General features: G+C 37.6%; 1 protein-coding gene across 2 annotated transcripts in view; it reads left to right on the top strand.

Moving 5' to 3' along the window:
* MARCHF6 (membrane associated ring-CH-type finger 6) overlaps nucleotides 1–18,192 on the top strand; it is an 86,124-nt gene that overhangs the window by 45,964 nt on the left and 21,968 nt on the right. For both annotated transcript variants that reach the window (XM_036896657.2, XM_036896658.2), the window contains exons 7-19: nucleotides 312–501; nucleotides 1,928–1,989; nucleotides 2,585–2,617; nucleotides 4,696–4,747; nucleotides 8,082–8,140; nucleotides 9,477–9,557; nucleotides 9,810–9,878; nucleotides 9,958–10,032; nucleotides 10,803–10,937; nucleotides 12,699–12,818; nucleotides 13,525–13,625; nucleotides 16,125–16,262; nucleotides 17,258–17,462. In XM_036896657.2, the coding sequence (XP_036752552.1) occupies nucleotides 312–501; nucleotides 1,928–1,989; nucleotides 2,585–2,617; nucleotides 4,696–4,747; nucleotides 8,082–8,140; nucleotides 9,477–9,557; nucleotides 9,810–9,878; nucleotides 9,958–10,032; nucleotides 10,803–10,937; nucleotides 12,699–12,818; nucleotides 13,525–13,625; nucleotides 16,125–16,262; nucleotides 17,258–17,462 (1,320 nt within the window). The remainder of the gene's footprint in view (nucleotides 1–311; nucleotides 502–1,927; nucleotides 1,990–2,584; nucleotides 2,618–4,695; nucleotides 4,748–8,081; nucleotides 8,141–9,476; nucleotides 9,558–9,809; nucleotides 9,879–9,957; nucleotides 10,033–10,802; nucleotides 10,938–12,698; nucleotides 12,819–13,524; nucleotides 13,626–16,124; nucleotides 16,263–17,257; nucleotides 17,463–18,192) is intronic.

The following is an 18,192-nucleotide window of genomic DNA, read 5'->3' as shown; positions in this document are numbered from 1 at the left end:
AGAAGTAGGATTATGAAATGATGTAGTCAAGATAGCCAGATATATGAACCCATTTTCTATAATTCTTTGTGAAATCTTAATCCCTAAATCATAATGCATATATATGCTGTGGAGTGAGTTCATGTTCTTGTATACCAAGTTGATCTAAAAGTTGGATAATTTTAGAAAAGATGACTTTGGGAGATGTATTTTGAAATTTTAGTGGAGTTTGTATTTGATAATTTTGTTTTTTTGGAAAGGAGAGTGCAATTTGGAGATAGAGCAGAACTGAGAGAGATTAGCTAAATTTCTGGGCTCATCTGTCATTTTAGGCTCCAGCAGGAGGAAACGGTGCTGAGAATGTTGCTCCTGACCAGGCAGCTAACCCACCAGCTGAGAATGCAGTGGTGGGGGAACACCCCGATGCCCAGGATGATCAGGCAGAAGAGGAGGAAGAGGAGAATGAGGAGGAAGACGATGCTGGCGGGGAGGATGCAGCAGATGCCAACAATGGGGCCCAGGGTAATCGCTGCCAGCCTCTCCTCTCCCTTCCTTCATGACCATGAGTCCATTCCCAGCTTGCCATGGGAGGATTAGGACTTTATAATTCAGTGGGCCTGCAATTCTTTTTCTAATCTATTTTTACTTTATTTTGACAAACTTTCACATATAGATACACATTTTTTTCTATGAGGGGCACATTTTGTGTTTTAAGATACTGTTTTACATAGGACTTTTACAGGGTGGATAGGAAGAAATTACTGTAGGTTGCAATGGAGCTGTTTTTTTTTTTTTTTAAAGAAATTTGCTAGATTTCCTTTTCCCTTTGCCATTTCTATTGAGTCAGTGCAACTTTATATCAAAGAAGAAATCTTGACATGTACCCTGCAGGCCAGATGCCACCCAAAGAAAAAAACCAATTCCTCATTTGCTAGCAGTGTAACTCCAGAATGCAAAGGAAGATCTGGGACTGAGCCCGCTAGTTAGCTGGCAGCAGCTCGCCACCTCCTTTTTTCTCCTCCCACCCCCAGGTTTTCCTGTCAGGTGCTGTACTATGTCTGGTATCTGAGTGTTTCCCCTATGCCAGGCACTCAGACAGCAGGCCCCTGCCTTCATGGAATTTCTAATTTAGTGAAAGAGGAGGAATGCCCAAGTGAACGAATTTACCATTGTACACCATGGTGAATGTTGTTGAACAGGTTGCTCTGAGGATGTGACTGGAGAGAGAGCTATTTTAAGTAAGAGTCGCTGGTTATCTCAGAGTAAGTGATATTTGAGCTGAGACCTGAGAAGAAGTGAGTTGTGTAATGGCCACAAGGGGCCTTTGCATGGAGAGGCGAGCAGATGTTCCAAGGCTCTGAGAAGACAGCCAGCTGCTCCCCTAGTGCCTGCATCATATCCTTCCCTTGTCCTGGTGTGGGTACTCCTTGCTGGTCTTCCTTTTATTCTTGTTCCACTGGATTCTTACCCACATGGGATCATAACTGCTGTCTGCCTTTAAAATCTTGCAATGGTGTTTTCATTATTCTAAAGAACAAAACGAAGTCCAGGCTTCACATTCCTCTTATGTGATCTGAGCTCTGCCTGCCCTTCACACTATCTCCCGTCATCCTCCTCCTCACCCAGAGAATTCTAGTCCCCTGGCTTCCTCCTTTTCTCAAATCCACCAGATTCATTTCTGATTCATTCCAGAGCTGTTGAATTTTCTCTTTCATATAACCCTATTTATTTTCTTTCTAGCACTTACCATGATTTAGAATCACCTTATTTACTTTATGTTATATGTATTCTTATTGCCTAACAAGCAGATACTCAATATGGTAAAATTTTAGGTGTGTGGTTTAGCCTCTCAGCAGCAGCTTTGAAAATACCAAAGTAAAAGAATGCATTCTTATTTCCTATAATTCAAGTTCCATCAGTAATCTTTAATTTACAATTATATTTCCAGATGACATGAACTGGAATGCTTTAGAATGGGACCGAGCTGCAGAAGAGCTAACGTGGGAAAGAGTAAGACTTCTTTTTATCAAGTGTCCTAGTATTTTGATCCTGTAGTATATTTTAAAGTTGGACATATTTAGACGTATACACTATATACTTCAATAGAACTTTAATTTCTAGAGAAAACTAAATGATATGTTGTTTGTGGTGAAAATAGTAAAAACATGATGATCTATGAATGATTCTTTTTCTGTCTTCTGGCTTTTAATACAAACCTTAGGCTCCATGTAGGGTATGTTTAACCTGAAATGATGAACTTTCAAAAAATGATGTAACAATTTAAATTGGTATTCTAATATTTCAGTTGACAAAAAAATAGAGTTTTAGTCATGAAATCTTGACTGGCTCCATATCTAATATAAAAATTAAACACAAATAGAGATTTTCAACTTTATAATAATATGATTTGGAATAAAAGGAGACCCAAAATATAAAACCTCTATAAACAGAAGTTTTTACTCTCTGAAAATGATAGGCTGTATTGGAAACTGGGTAAAGGACTATGTTTAAAGATACTGAAAGGAAAACGGTCCTTTTTCATAAATAGAATTTAAAAAATCCTGTTGAATCTTGAATTAATGTATATTATTATTATTTATTTTAGATGCTAGGACTTGATGGATCACTAGTTTTTCTAGTAAGTAAAGCTAATATATTTTTAATAAAGTTGTGGCTTATTTATCTGAGTGATTCGATATGATTTCAAATGTATAATATATACTGGCTTTTATAGTAAAGATCAGAATGTCTTTGATGTCAAAGGAAGTCTTTGTTTTGTATACTGAAAATATTGGCAGAGCCATAAAGGTTATATTATTTAAAAAATTAATTATTAAGTACTTGATTTTTAGAAAGAAAACAGAACACAAAGTTAATGGTAGTTAAGAAGAACATGTTCTTTTTTAAGTTCCACCTTACAATGTTTAATACCTGAACTAGTGAAAACAGGGCAGCTTTAAGCCATTCACTGTAAGAGTGTCAGGCGGTCATAGGTTTCCACTGTTTGCTGAACCCCCACCTCATCAGTAAAAACTACAACTCAAAGGTTGGGGGCAGCTCTTTAAAGAACCTGTTCTTCAAAGGAAAAATGCTGTTTTCAGATTCTGTAATACAAAACCACTTGTCATTTGGGATTTTAAATAGCTTTGGGTATCAAGATGATTTTGACTGCAGGTAGCATAAGCCCTGTTGACTGAGACAGTGGGAAGAGGCAGTCCAGAAGAAGGATGGGCTTAGGGGTGCTTGATCCAGAGACCCAACCATGTCATCAGAGACCCAAATAGTTTCTGTCTGTCTCCTCTGTTCTCTGTGGTGTTGTGATGGCTTCCTCCTTGGGCTGGTTCCAAATGGGAGCCAAAATAAGAAGTTGAGGTTGATGGTGTGAGGATGTGAGGAATGTATTTGGTGGCATAGATTAGTGAGAATGGGATATTAGTGAGCTCCTACTCATGGTCTGATCACGGTCAACATAGAAGGTATTACTTGGCTACATACTCATTTATATCCACCTTGTCAGTCTCATGGATAAATGACAAGCAGTTGCTAAGGCAGTGTAGTATTGTCTCATATCCATTCTAATTATTGGAAAAAAATGTTCACAGGATGACTCTATTCATAATGAAAATTATTTTTAGTATCTACCCTTGCCACCTATTGTGATAGTTACTGGGAGATTTGTGGATTAATGAAATAAGGTCCCTGTTCCCAAAGATGCTTTATGGTTTAGTGGAGAAAGATGAACATGTAAATAAGGAACTTTGGAGGTACTGGGTGACAAAAGTGGTAAGAGGTGTGCATAGGGTACAAGAGGCACAGAAAAAAAGGCTTGGTCAGGTTTGTCTGAAAGCAAGAGAATCTGTCAGCCAGGAATATTTGAGTTTGAGGCACCAGCTATGTTGGAGAGGACAGTTTCGGAGCCCTTGAGGTAGAAAAGCTGAAAACATTCAAGTGATAGGAGCCAGTGTGCAGTGATTAAGAAGATAGCAAACATCTCTTGGGCAAACTAATCTCCTTTTTTGCCACTTGGATTTGTGGCAAACTGGGACATGATCAGATTGATCTGTTTAAAAAGCAAATCTTACAGTGTTGACCCCGTGTGGAAGGACCATTTAACCTGACAGTGGTGGGGAGATGGGCTTGGACATCTAGTGAGTGTCGGCATGGAGCATGACTAAGGTGTATGTGATGGGAGGGGCAGCAGGCATCTTGGAGGTGATAATGCAGCTGACAGTGAATCAGCAGCCGTGGGAGAGTGAGAATTCTGAGACATGAACAAAGAAAATCAGCATGCCACAGGGAGTGAGCAGGCCAGAGAAGCCATGAAAGAAGCACAGGGCAGCTTACATTGGTATGTTGTTCAAAATTAATGTGGTTTTCAGATTTTTCTCCTTTTGGAATTTTTCAGTTTCATTTAGTTTAAGTGAAACCTGGTAGTTACTTATGAGAATCCATGTAGTTTGTGGTGGATTATTTATTTTTAAAGAGATGTTTATGGATTGGTTTCTTTGATTTTTTTCTGCATGTAACATTATAAACTTGGAGTTTTATTAGGTTTAGTTTTGTGAGGTATCTAAAGAAAAATAAGATGCATGTAATAATTTCTGGAATGAAATCTCAAAATTACAGAGTGAAAATTTCAGTCTAACTACGTGGAGTAGTCAGTTAAACATGTATAAAATAGGAATTGAATAGTTTATTAATGCTCTTTTCCTTTAGGAACATGTCTTCTGGGTGGTGTCTTTAAACACACTGTTCATTCTTGTTTTTGGTAAGTGGCATTCATGCTTTTATTCATGGTAGTATGGTAGGAGCTTCATTTTCTAGGAGCCTTATTGTAGGTTTTGTTTTTGTTTTTGTTTTTAAACATAGGACCATATGAAACAGTTTCAGATGGTAATCTATTTAGGAAGGTCCCAGATATACAGATACTTTTTCTCCTGGGCAACATTGACCACAGTTACTACAACAGAGGTCTGTGCCTCTTGGGCATTCTCATCTCTTTTTACAGAAGCCAGTATTAGACTGACTTGAGAATATGTAATATTTCACCTCTGAAATTAATATTGTGCTTATTGTCTGGGTGTTCTTCCTTATGGAAGATCTTGTTTTCATCTGTCAAAATGCTGACCAAGGCCTTATCAGAGACCCTGGCTTGGGAGCTGTCACCAGAGATGGATAGAGGCTTGAGAGAACATAGTGAACAACCAACCCCCAAGTGTGAAATTCCCTTAGAACCAGACTCCAGTAAATGTGAAATCACTTGCAAACACTTTCACAGTCATAGTTAGAGGGTTCTGTCACAGTACATAGGAGCCCCTCCCACCGGGAATAATTAGAGAAGGGGAGGCTTGTGGAGACAGAGTTGACACACTTTTCTGCTTTGGGAAGATAGGAGATACAGTCAAGTAAACCAAGGCCTTAGAATTTAATGCCTGCATTTCTTGAGGGAAAGAAGGTGGAATCTGACATATAGGGCTATTGTTAGACTGTGCTGTGACTTGCATTTCATAATGAACTTTGGGCTACAAATCTCTCTAGCGGGGTGATCTTTGAGAATTTCCTTCCTTAGTGCATGTGAGTTACCCCTGAGTTCTGCTGAAGAGGAGGTATAATTAAAGATTCCTCCACTGAATTCCAAGTTATTTGCTCTGTTGGGCACTGTATTGTGACTCAGAAAACAGTCATTTTCAACAAGAAGTCATGTGGTCAAAAGACACCGAATATGTTGATTTGAGGATGTGGCAAAAAATTAACTTGTGAATATTATCTATAAAAGAGCAAAAAAAGTTTATAGATACGTTGTTGAAACAATGTCTTGAAAAGGTCCATCGATTTTTAATTCTAGTAGATACTTTAGATGGTACAGATTAACAGGAAGTTCATTCTTGTTGCCCCTTGCATATGGGGGCAGAAATGTGTTAGCAGATTATTCTGCATATATTTTTCATTATGTAAAATAATTGATATATAGACTTTGAAACTGTTTTGATCTTGACCAAGTTCTCTTTGAGAGAAAAAAAATAACTTACAGAATTTAGTCTTTGCTCTTGCAAGAAATACCTAATGTTAATGTCGGGAGGAACAAGTCAACTTTGAAATGTGAATTGTAGAAATAACGTTCATTTACATAAAGCAAGTCTCATCTAAATAAATTTTTTTCTTACCCAACATCCCAAGTTTATACTACAAAAAAAATTTGTCTTATTAACTTAAATACATTATACTTGGGATATTTTGAAATGAAACAAGAAGTTTTCCTCTTTTCAGGAGCATACTTTTCCTTTCAGGTGAACACAGTGGGATTAAGCACACGTTTTTTTCCTTCTTAGGTCGCTCTGCTGCAGTTTGTCACTGGCATATTTTGGACACTAGTGGTCATGTACTTTGCAAAATATAACTTTACAATGCTTTTGTCTCCCATAGAAGGGAGTGAGAAATTAACTTTAATTTCAGGATACATATCTAGTAGTTGGTGCCTAATGGAGTAGAAATTGTTGCAATTGGGGCTTCAGGTTATTTACATACATAGAGTTGAAACTTGAAAATTTGCCTTTCCCAGGGGTCTGAGTCATCCTCAGAGTCAAAGTAGGAAAAATTTTGTATATAGTTTTTTCTTACCTTTAAAGTTTCTTGTGCTTTATAATACACATAATGTATTAGTGAAATAATTTGTGTGTATTATTTTTACATATATTTAAATATGTTGGGAATAACTGTTCAAAACTTTCTACCCATGGAATACTTGATCCAAAAGGTTTGGTGGCTAAATCCCTATTGAGTCACTGACTTTTGTCTTCATGATTGAGGTCCCCTTCCCCTTTCCCTAATAATCTATACTGTTCAATTATTTTTGCCATAAAGAAAGGATAATTAAATTTTATTATGAAGAACAAATTAAAATTTTATTGACATGGCAAGAAAGACTTGAGAACAAACTGTGAAAATTCTTAATATGAAAATATTAATATTTTCTTATTGAACTGTAATATCATACTTTACCAAATTAATAGAATTTAATATTTCCTAATAATACACCATATGAAAAATTCTTAGATTGTTTTTGTTTGAATGAAGATCCATTAAAGCCTACACATTGACTGTTAAGTCTTAAATTCCTTTTGTTCTAGAATACTCTTCTCTTTGCTCCTCTCATCTGCCTCTACCCTGTTGTGCCATTGATTTGTTGAAGAGACTAGGTTAGCTATCTGTAGATGCCTCATGTTCTATGTTTGTCCTGTTGCTTCCTGCTGATGCCCATGGGACAAAATTTCTACTGGTCTTGCTTTTGCCTATTAATATGACTTATCAGGAGGGAGATGATGCCTGGTTATCCACCTTTGTTGGTGGTACAGGTGGTGGTATCTTGAAGACTCTATTGTTAGGTTTCATTTTTCCCATAACCTTAAGAAGGTAATCTGCAGGGGGTTTGTTTTAGTATCATGAAAGTATCTAGTGTTACATCACCATTTCACCTAATGGCTTTATTACCCTTGATGATACTTGCCTGAAATAGTTTATTGTATTAGGCATTACAAAATGGTGATTTTCAAATTCTGTCATTTTTTAACCTCTATTGGCTGGTTTTTCTGTAAAGAAGAACTCGTTTTTGTCAGATAGAACTGTTTAATTAACCTGAACTTGTTTGTCCAGAAGCAGCAGGACAGATGTGCAGTTTTTTTCTCTTCATAGTTTGCAGGTTAAGGAATTGATGCACTAACTACTTCCTTTGGTGATGAAAGTGTTTTCTGTTACATTGCTTTTCTCCCTTTTGTGGTTTTTGTTTTTGGTTTCCCTTCTTTTGAGTATTATGAACTCACATATTTTTGTATGTATGCTGTGTGTTTCCGTCAGTTTTAGTCATTATTCTTTTTGATGCTCATATCTCTCTTTGGTCTGTGTTTGCCGTACACCTATTAGATTTTGATAACTTTGTTGTTTTCTGGTTATAGTGAATGTCCCAGGCAGTACATTTTTGGCCCTGACTGTGAGGTCTTCCATTTCTCCAAGAAGCTCTTGTTGTTCCTTTTAGTGGGGGTTGGTACTAGGAGTGTTCATTGTTTTGATTTTGAAATTTTCATTGAGTCTTTTTCTCCCCCTTTTAGCATTTTGCCCTTACCACATTGGTCATTTCTCCCTCGTTGGTTTGGGATTTGAAGAACATGTGAGTATAAATACTTTTAAAAACTTACTTATTAATTATCTCCAAATTTGATGTTTGTTGAGTAAGTAATAATGTTGTAAAGAGTTACTTCACTTCTCAGTCTGTCTTATGCAAAGGGAATAGTTGTCCACCACAGTCTCGTTCTTCTCTTTTAAACTAACAGTGGCTCAAGACACACAGTAGGTCATGTTGCGAGCTTAGGAAGATGTGCTCTGAATCCCATGATGAACTCACTGTCTTTTTCCAGTTGGGCAGGCCAGAGTCCTAGTGCACGGAAGTTTTCTTACAGGCTGATTTTTGACCGGTGCCATTAACTCTTATGCTCCCTTCTCTCCTGTTTCCCCAGCTGCCCCAAAGTGAATTTAGAAATGTTAAAATATGTCAGTCGATTAAAAAAAGGTTTGGTCTGTCTTGGAATGATGGGCTGTAGTGTTTCCTAAAGAATTTGTTTTAATTTTGAAATTATATCATTGATTTTCACAGGTAGATAAGTATTTGCATGGACAACAACTATTATATTTTTGGAAGGGGCAACCCAGAAAGATTTAGTCTTTTTAAGGAAGAGCTGACATATCTGGAAGATTCTGTTCAATTTGTGTATGTGAATCCTGAGATATCACATTCCAAAGTTTTCTGTAAGGGAAAAGAGTCATGTGCTATTATTTAATACTGATTTTCCCTAGTTCTCTGAATTCTCACTAGTTGAATGTAGGAACGTGGAAGGTTCAGATAGATGCTTTGTTAAGTTTTGACTTCTCCAAACTTTGGCTGCTTCCAAACTTTTTCCATTTCAGATGTTATATACGTACAACATCTGAAATTCAGGAACCCAAAAAGGTGGGCAGTGCTTGTCACAGTGCAAACTCTTACACTTGTAAGTTGAGAATGGAGCAAATTTGGAGAGCAAGGGAAACTTAACTAAGTCACGTCTAGGGTAGGAAATGAGGTGGCTAGGGCATCCCTGCCAGGAGCATTGTGTGGACAGCATGCTGTTCCTGTCTGTACTCAGCCGTTAGCAAGGCCACCTCAGAGTGGAGGAGAGTGCAGACTATTGTATTACAGCTTCTTATTTTTGTAAAATTTAATTCACTCTACTCTTACTTTGTCTACTTCAGTAAAATGTAATTCTTTAATTTTTCCTCACCCATTGGTAATAGGTAGCAGTCAGTGGGGGAGTCTATCTGGCAGAGATGTCATCCAAAGGGATTTTACAGTTGTTTTCTAGTTACAGATTGCCTAGGCAGTTCAGTTTTAGTCTGAGCAGGTTGTTTTGTGCATTGTTAAACTGGGGTGTAGGTCATGTGGTAAAATTAAACCTCTTCTTTGTTATTTCCAGGTCCAAGCATCTCATTTTGAAGGCCTAATCACAACCATAGTTGGTTATATACTTTTAGCAATAACGCTGATAATTTGTCACGTATCCTTTCGTGAACCAACTTGTGTGCTTGGTAATGTTATTCATATCAAAGGGAAGTTCCTGTTAAAGACAAAACTATTTCCCTTTTTCCTCTCCTTTAAGTAAAAGTTGTAGGTATTTGTAGTAAGGATGAGGGCAGACAAAATAGGAAAAAAGTCAGTTCTGTCTATCAAGTAATATTAAGTGTTACCTAAATGATTACCTTTGTCGTTGTAGTTTTCAATACTATTTTTCCTTGACTGGATGCTGTAGGGCTTGGCAACTCTTGTTAAATTTCATAGGTCTCGTCGCTTGCTAGGAGTCTGCTATATTGTTGTTAAGGTAATTCTTGTTTTAAAAGTTAAAACTGGATGATTTCTCCCCATTTGGGTGATATTGATGACCTGTATTTTTACTTAAGGTCTCTTTGTTAGTGGTCGTGGAAATTGGAGTGTTCCCTCTTATTTGTGGCTGGTGGCTGGATATCTGTTCCCTGGTGAGTTTATTATTCATTATCATACCTAATAAAGGCTTTAAAAAAGATATTTAGGAATGATTTCTTTTTAAAGTCAAGTTAATATTTGATGATAATTTTTTTTTTCTGAGAATGTATCATTGTGGAGTCTTAATGTTGCTAATTTTTCTTGAGTACCTGTGTTTGAAGTTTTGTGCAAATTTCTGATGTCAGAATATTTTGACTGGAACCTTTCTAATAACCAGTGGAGAATTTTAAGTTTTACTATAATGCCAAGATGACATATACATAAAAAGAGCAATCTGATAAGAAGACTGTCTTTGTAGTAATTCAACCCTAACCATTTGTTTTGACTAATATACACAATCTTGATTATAGTCTTTAATGCCTGTCAGTGATCATCAGTTTTTGACTTTCCCAAAAATACTTCATATGTGGAAAAGCTGCCTGAGTGTTTTAAGATGACATTTTCTTCCAAACCTTACTGTAATTTGTCAGGAATTACATACCTGTAACCAAGAAAAGAGGGTATTGTCAACCAAATCACAGTAGCTGTGTTAGGAAACTTCTTATTTGCCAATTGGTTTATCAATCTTGTTATATTTACATTTTTTTAAAGTGTTTGAAATAGTATCATATATTTCTGTGACACCATTAAATGGCATTAAGAGAACTGGAGTCCTAGAACATCATAACCTACATGCATATTTATTCACTTTCTGGAAGATAGAGATGTTAATTTGGCAAATGTAAGTGGTACAAATCTTTCTCACCTGTTTATTTTGATTAAGGAAATGTTTGATGCTACTCTGAAAGATCGAGAACTGAGCTTTCAGTCAGCTCCAGGTACCACCATGTTTCTGCATTGGCTGGTGGGAATGGTGTATGTGTTCTACTTCGCCTCCTTCATTCTGTTACTGAGAGAGGTAAGTCCTTCCTGTAGGAATGTGCCCATGTGGTACATTTTGAAAGAAACATTTGTTTTAGCCACAAGTTATGCCTCAAAGGCTATGGTGATTTCCCAACTAAATCATTTTCTCTGTTATTTTGTTCTAAGAGGAAACTACTGATAGATGAGCTTGGCTCAATTGCTTTAAAATGTTTTCAGTCATTTGTCTCAAAACTTGACAAGTTTGAATATTTCTGTGTATAATTAAGTATGAGTATAAAAGATGAATAGACTGAGGGAAAAAAATAAAAGTACTTATTTTAGTTGGTATATATTATAATCATCCTTTAATCAAATTCTCTGTTATGTGAGCCTGTCTTAGACTTCATTCAAGGAAATATAGTGCTGGAAATATGCAAAGGGTATGGTGTTGCAGGATCAGGTAGATAAAATGGTCTTGAAGCAGGCACTGTAAGTACAGAGTTATAGTGAGGTTCCTTTATGATTCTAGTTCACTTGTCAAGGGGGTACCTTTACTAATCCTATTTTTAGAACAAAGTCCTTAGTGATTGAAGGCAGTGAAAATGAGGTCAGTATTTGATGAGTATATATCTCCTGTTGAGTCATTGTAGACCAATAGGAAGTATAAAATGGAGTAATTCTGATGAGTGTACTTGCTGCTGTGCATTCTTTCCCCAAATATTACTGCATTTGCTCACTGTGTGTGTGCTGGGGTAATGGTGAGAAACAGACAGGATGCTCTTTGATTTTACATCTGAGGAAGGACTGCAGCCATTGAACAAGTCAACTTACTCCTTTAGCAGTGGTAGAGACGTGCAAGCCTGGAAGGAGCAGGCCAACTACTCCCAGTGTGTGTGGCACACAAAAGCACAAAGGCTTAATGCTGTTCTTGGCATTCTTTGCTCTTTCAGAGATTTGAAGAGTTTGGAAGGGGCCTGAGACTACAAGCTCTATTTGCAAATAGAACACTTTTTTCTTTCTTTGAAAGAAGTGATTGAGACTAACCCAATATAGTGATTTTTAAAGTCATAATTATTTGTGACCTCTAAATTACATTAAGTGATAACACACTTTATACTGAATGTTTTCATTTTATCAATGTGGTGGGGTTTTTTTTAGACAGAATCATAGTATGTGGGAGTTAGATGGAACTTTACAGGTCATATAATATAATACCCTCATTTGGAAGAAGGAAAAATCAAGTTTGGGCAAATGAGGTGCTCTGCACAGGGTAACTCAGTGAGTTTGGACCACCCAGGACTAATATCCAGACTCATCCATTACCCCATCACCCACAACCTCTTGGGTTAATGATTCCCACTGAAAGGGAAAAAAAAGTTGATAGTAAAATGAAGATAATGGGAAACTGTAGTGTTTCTTAATTAACATAATTTCTCTTAGGAAGTGTAAGACTGAAATCAGATTTTTCTCTTTGGGACATTTATAAATTGCAACCTAATCCTTTCACCAGATGATAAATACAGTAACAGTTTATTTAAAAATATTTGATTTTCGTCTTGGAAATCTAGATTTCTTGACAAATTGTACTTAATAAATTTTTTTTCATTGAATGATTAAAAACATCAAACACAGGATCGTTTTCATAAAAATTCTGATTTAGGAATTTCTTTTCCCAGAAAAGCCATATGCAGTTTTGGGGGCCCATTTTATTAAGATGGCAAAATAATTTTAAGAGGTTATTTTTCTGTTCATTTTTTATCTCATTTGCAGAGCCTGAAGACAGGTGGCTACTTACAGCGTTTAAATATATTTGCAGGTACTTCGACCTGGTGTCTTGTGGTTTCTAAGGAATTTGAATGATCCAGATTTTAATCCAGTACAAGAAATGATCCACTTGCCCATTTATAGGCATCTCCGAAGATTTATTTTGTCAGTGGTAAGAATACCTTTTTACTGCTTTTGAAGTAAAGTGTGCTAGCCTTTACTTCAGGGGGACTGATAGAATAGATTGAATAACTTATGTTTATCTAAGCTTGTGTTACTTGGTTAAGTAGGTGTTTCATTGGTTACATTTACTAAAACAAAAATGCCTTCTAGTTCTTCAGTCGTGTACTTGATTGCCAACTTACAGGTTTCTAATTTACATTTAATTTGCATTAAAGCAATGGATACTCATTAACTTCTTCTAAGTTAAACTCTCAACAGAAGCATCTCAAACTTTCTTCTCCACCTAGAAGAGAAATTACCTAGTTAAAGTTTTTCTAAAGTAAAATTCCAAAAGCAATATTGGTGCCCTTTGGAAATTTTTGTAGCTGATAATAAGGGTTATGTCTTATAATGGTCACAGGTGACTTACTAAGTCACATACAATTCTTATCCTTCATTATGGGTTTCTGACTTTCTCGTCACATACAATGCAGTGATTATCCTTTGTGGCTCCAGCCCTGGTGTCCTAGAGAGAGAGAGGAGCAGCTGTCCCAGGTACACGTTATTTACCCAGAGTGACCCAAGCGTAATGTGTTATGTCAGGTGGTGTAGACTTGGACTACATCTTGTTTGAGTATATTCAGAAGTCGGCATGTCTCTCCCTGGAATGATTGACAGTGCAGATGGAAATGGTCCTGCCCTTCCTCTTCCTGCAGATTGTCTTTGGCTCCATTGTCCTCCTGATGCTTTGGCTTCCTATACGTATCATTAAGAGTCTGCTGCCTAATTTTCTTCCGTACAATGTCATGCTCTATAGGTAAGTTTGAAAATCAGAAGCTTTACTAATTTAACTTTGTTATGGATTTGATATTCAGAGTATGTACAGTTAAAATTCATTTCTTATACATACTAGTAATCATTTGATAGCTAAATTTTGCCATGTTCTAGGTCACATAAATATTAGTTTAACAGTTATATTTTCCAAAGGAAGACAGACTTTATTTTCCTGCCAAAGAAGTGTGCCTTTATTTAGCATTGAAGTGTTTTCCATACCTAATCAGACTATGTTAGTAGCATCATGTTTATATGAAAAGCACATCAGAAGGAATGTGGCCATAGCTGCACATTTAATTATGAATTAAAAACAGGATATAAGGCTTAGAAATGGAAAATATTATTTATTTAAAATCAAAAGTACCTGAAAACTAGTCTCCATCCCTCCTCCTTTTTTCTGTTTTTCAGTGACTTGTACTATTCCTCAATCATCTACACCAAAACTCTGCCAGGCAAATTGGATTTCTTCCTCATATTTTGTTCTGATTCATCTTTAAATTTTATTAATTCCAGTTCTTTAAGATCTCTTATCTAATTCAACTTGATTTACTATTTATGACCTTAGTTTAGGCTTTCTAATTATTCTCCATTTATCATTCATTCTTAATGTCCCTGCCTCTTCCTGCACACTCTACATGATGATGTCTGGGTTAATTAGAATAACAAACAAGGCTTGGAGTAATCTCATGCTGCTTTTCCAGCATCTTGTCTCAGCATTGTCTGACTTGAATTCTACTCTCTAGACATGCTCAAACCCCATCAAATCTGCCCATAAACACCAGGTTGTTGCTTGTCTTTCCCTCTCTTGTTTGGAATGGCCTTCTTCCCCATGTTTGTTAACTGTCTTTCCTCAAATTCCAAATCAAGGTTTTAGTCTCTGAGCCTTTGCCTTACCATAGAGTAAAATCACCATCTCTTTATGTATGTGGGTCTGGTCATAGTGAGGGCCAGAGAGCCCAGGTTCTGGCTTTATATGTTGGGATACACCCATTTTGGTAGTCAGCTACACCTAGAAGTGTAGCTAGGTTTTTGTGCTGTATAGCAGTATTTAGTCCATTCTTATATACAAAATTGAGGGCTCTGTATATGCCAGGTACTTTTCTATAAACTAGAGAGATAGGCCATTGTACAAAATAGAGTCCAGAAAAATCTCTGCCCTTGTAGAGTATACATATCAGGGGGGAGACAGAAATAAGATAGATAAAATACGTGATGTGGCAGAGAGTCACAAGTACTATGGGGAAAATGAAGTAAAGAAAGGGGATAGAGAGTGGCCAGGATGGTGTTGTCATTTAGAAGTGACTGGTGAGGATCTGGGGAGGTGATGGTTGAGGAATGCCCTGAAGGAGGTGATCAAGGAATGGGCTGTGGGGATCCCTGAAGGCAATATTCTTGCAGGTAGTCGAGCAGTACAGTGGCATCAAGTCTGTTTGAAGAGCAGCAGGGAGGCCAGTTTGGCTGCAGTACACGAAGGAAAGCAAAGTACTTGACCATGAGTTCGAAGAGGTCTTGGAAAGCCAGATCCTAGAGAGCCTCATGTGCCACTTCAAGCACCTTGACTTTAACTTGAGTGGTTTGAGAAGTTCTTGGAAGGGTTTGAGCAGAGGAGTGATCCTACGTAGATGTAATGAGGAGCACTCTGGCTGCTGGCATCAGGGTGGCCAGTGCAGAAACAGGAAACCAGCTGGGAGGCTAATGCAGTGGTCCTGGTGAGAGGTGAGCTTGGCTGAGATGAAGGAAGTAACAGTGGAGGTAGGAAGTGGTTGGAATTGGGATATTGTTAGAGTACAGCCAACAGAATTCTCTGGCTGTTTGAGTGTGGGGTGAAAAGCAGGCTGTCAGTGATATAAGTTTTTGTCTATAACATCTGGAAGGATGGAGTTGCCATTTGTGGAGGTGAGGAAGGCTGTGGAGAAGTAGGATAAATGGGAAAGTGGAACTCTGATACTGAACATGATCAGGTTAAGACATCTAAATGACTGCATGAAATATTGAGTTGGCCCTTTGGATAGGTAAGTTAGGAGTTGGAGAAGGTGTCTGAGTACTACCTAGAAATTTACAGACAGGTAATATTTTAAGCCATTCAAGGTTACATTCATCCATAGAGCACCTGGAGGTGAGAGGAGAAGGGACAGAGCATGGGGCCTTTCACTGTTGCAGGTTGGGTGGATAAAGTGGAGCCAATGGGTCTTGGGAAGTCATTTGAGGAGAAAGTGTTTTGCAGAGCAAGTAGTGACCAGTTGTGTAATATCTAGACCTGACCATCAGATTGAACAGCATGAAGTTTACTAGTGACCCCTTGTCAGGAACAGTTTTGGTGCAGTTTGAGGGAGAAGCCTTGCTGGCTTCAAAAGAGAATGGAGGTGAGGTGATACAGACAGTGAGTTTATTCGCTGTCATCTCATTAAATTTTTAATATGATATAGTTATAATGGAAAATGGAATTCACATCGTAAATTATGGCTCTTTGTAATTGTCTTAGTGATGCTCCCGTGAGTGAACTGTCCCTGGAGCTGCTTCTGCTTCAGGTTGTCTTGCCAGCCTTACTTGAACAAGGACACACTCGGCAGTGGCTGAAGGGGCTTGTGCGAGCGTGGACCGTCACTGCTGGATACTTGCTGTAAGTACAGGCAGGTGACCCATAGGCATGTCATTTATGTCAGTTTCATAACCTTTCTGACAAGTAAGTTCCATGCCCCACTTAGGAAATACTAGTTTTAATAGGAGATGATGTAGTGATATCTGCAAGTGTATATGATGCTTATTTCCGAAAATTTTACATTTTTCTTTTTCTAATCATTGTCCATCATTTTATGGAGAATATATGTGTATTTTTACCCTCTTACACAGGCTTGCTGCTGCCTCAGGTTCTTTTGTTCCATTTCACAGGGTAAAAATAAGGTTTTTTTTTTAGTGCATTAAAAACAAACCCACTTACCCTTATTTTAGAAGTCCTAACTTGGTAAATGAGCTCTTCCCAGATTTGGTTTCTCATTCAGTCAGCATGTTGCATTTTTTTCGGTATGTATATATATTTTGCGTATTTATTTAAAAGCCAAATCTTTGTACTTTAAACTTTTTTTTTTTTTTAACGTGTGGCATCTTGTAGATACTTTAATATGAAATAATGCATTTGGTTGCATTTGATTAATCTCTAAGTGACCCATGCCCCCCTCAGCTCTCTCCCCACTGCTGTCTCCTTTTTGCCTTAGCTGGTTTGTGGCTTGGAGGTTGTAGTTGAGCTACATGTCACAGGAGACAGCGTAACCACCTATAGAAAAGAAAAAAGGTTTTTTTCCCTGAAGATCTCATTGAGTATCTTGTACATTGTACCTTTTTTTTTTCAGTTACTGATTTCTTCTTAGGTAACTAGCTGAAGAAAACATAAAATAGATTGAATATATGGAGTATTCTGTATGTTAACTAACATTACTTTTGGAAAGGTTACATTTAAAGCCAGCACCAACGTTTACACCAGATGACGAAATACTGCTGTGTATAGATTCTCTGTACTTTTTCTACCCTATGTAATAAGTATTAAGAAAGTAAATTTCATGTCTGCTATTTTTATTCTGGTCTGAAGTGAGAATTTTCACTGATATAATTTTTACACAGGGATCTTCATTCGTATTTATTGGGAGACCAGGAAGAAAACGAGAACAGTGCAAACCAACAAGTTAACAATAACCAGCATGCTCGGAATAACAATGCTATTCCTGTGGTGGGGGAAGGCCTGCATGCGGCCCACCAAGCCATTCTCCAGCAGGGAGGGCCTGTCGGCTTCCAACCCTACCGCCGGCCTTTAAATTTTCCACTCAGGGTAGGTGCTATACAGACTAAACCAGAAGTCTAGGTTTTTCAAATTTCTCTCAAGAAATTTTGGTGCCTTTGTTGGGGTAGCATGCAATTCTCCTCGTAGGCATGTCTTACAGTCTCCTGACAAGGACACCAGTGTTTGTCCTCTCCCTGTGCAGCATAGTAAATATAAATGTCAGATAGGTTTGTCTCATTTTAGAGATGTGGCCTAGTGTTGGGATTCCGTGTGCTGTTGCTGTTTGAAAGGAACAATATAAAGGACCTAGGGCAAATAAGAAATTAACATTATTGATACATTTCAACTCTGTGTCATGTGGCAGGACTTGGAACGGGCATTTTAATGTTTTTCTCTGATTTAATTCTCATCCAATACTGCAAACTGTGAGTAGTAGTAGTAATCTCATGTTTGCATCTGATGAAAGTGAAGACCAGATTGGTTAAGGAAGTGCCTGTCCCAGTGAGACTTTGCCCCCAAACTCCACCAAAACTGTTCCTGACAGGGGTTGCTAGTGACTTTCATGTTGTTAAATCTGGTAATCAGGTCTTGGCCCTCATCTCAACTGCTGTATTAGTAGCATGTTGCACAACTGGCCACTCCTTGCTGTGCAAAAGTCTTTTGAAAGGTGTCCCAGGAACTTTATGGAGGAGGTGATACCTTTAAGTCTTTCAAGTAGGAAGCCAGAAAGAACAAAATGAAAAGTGGGAAGGGCATTCCAGGCTGTTCTAGGACGGAG

Source organism: Manis pentadactyla, chromosome 2 (assembly GCF_030020395.1).
Source record: "Manis pentadactyla isolate mManPen7 chromosome 2, mManPen7.hap1, whole genome shotgun sequence".
Taxonomy (NCBI): domain Eukaryota; kingdom Metazoa; phylum Chordata; class Mammalia; order Pholidota; family Manidae; genus Manis; species Manis pentadactyla.
The sequence above is the reverse complement of the archived record's forward strand: the minus strand, read 5'-3'. Positions and strand labels throughout refer to the sequence as shown.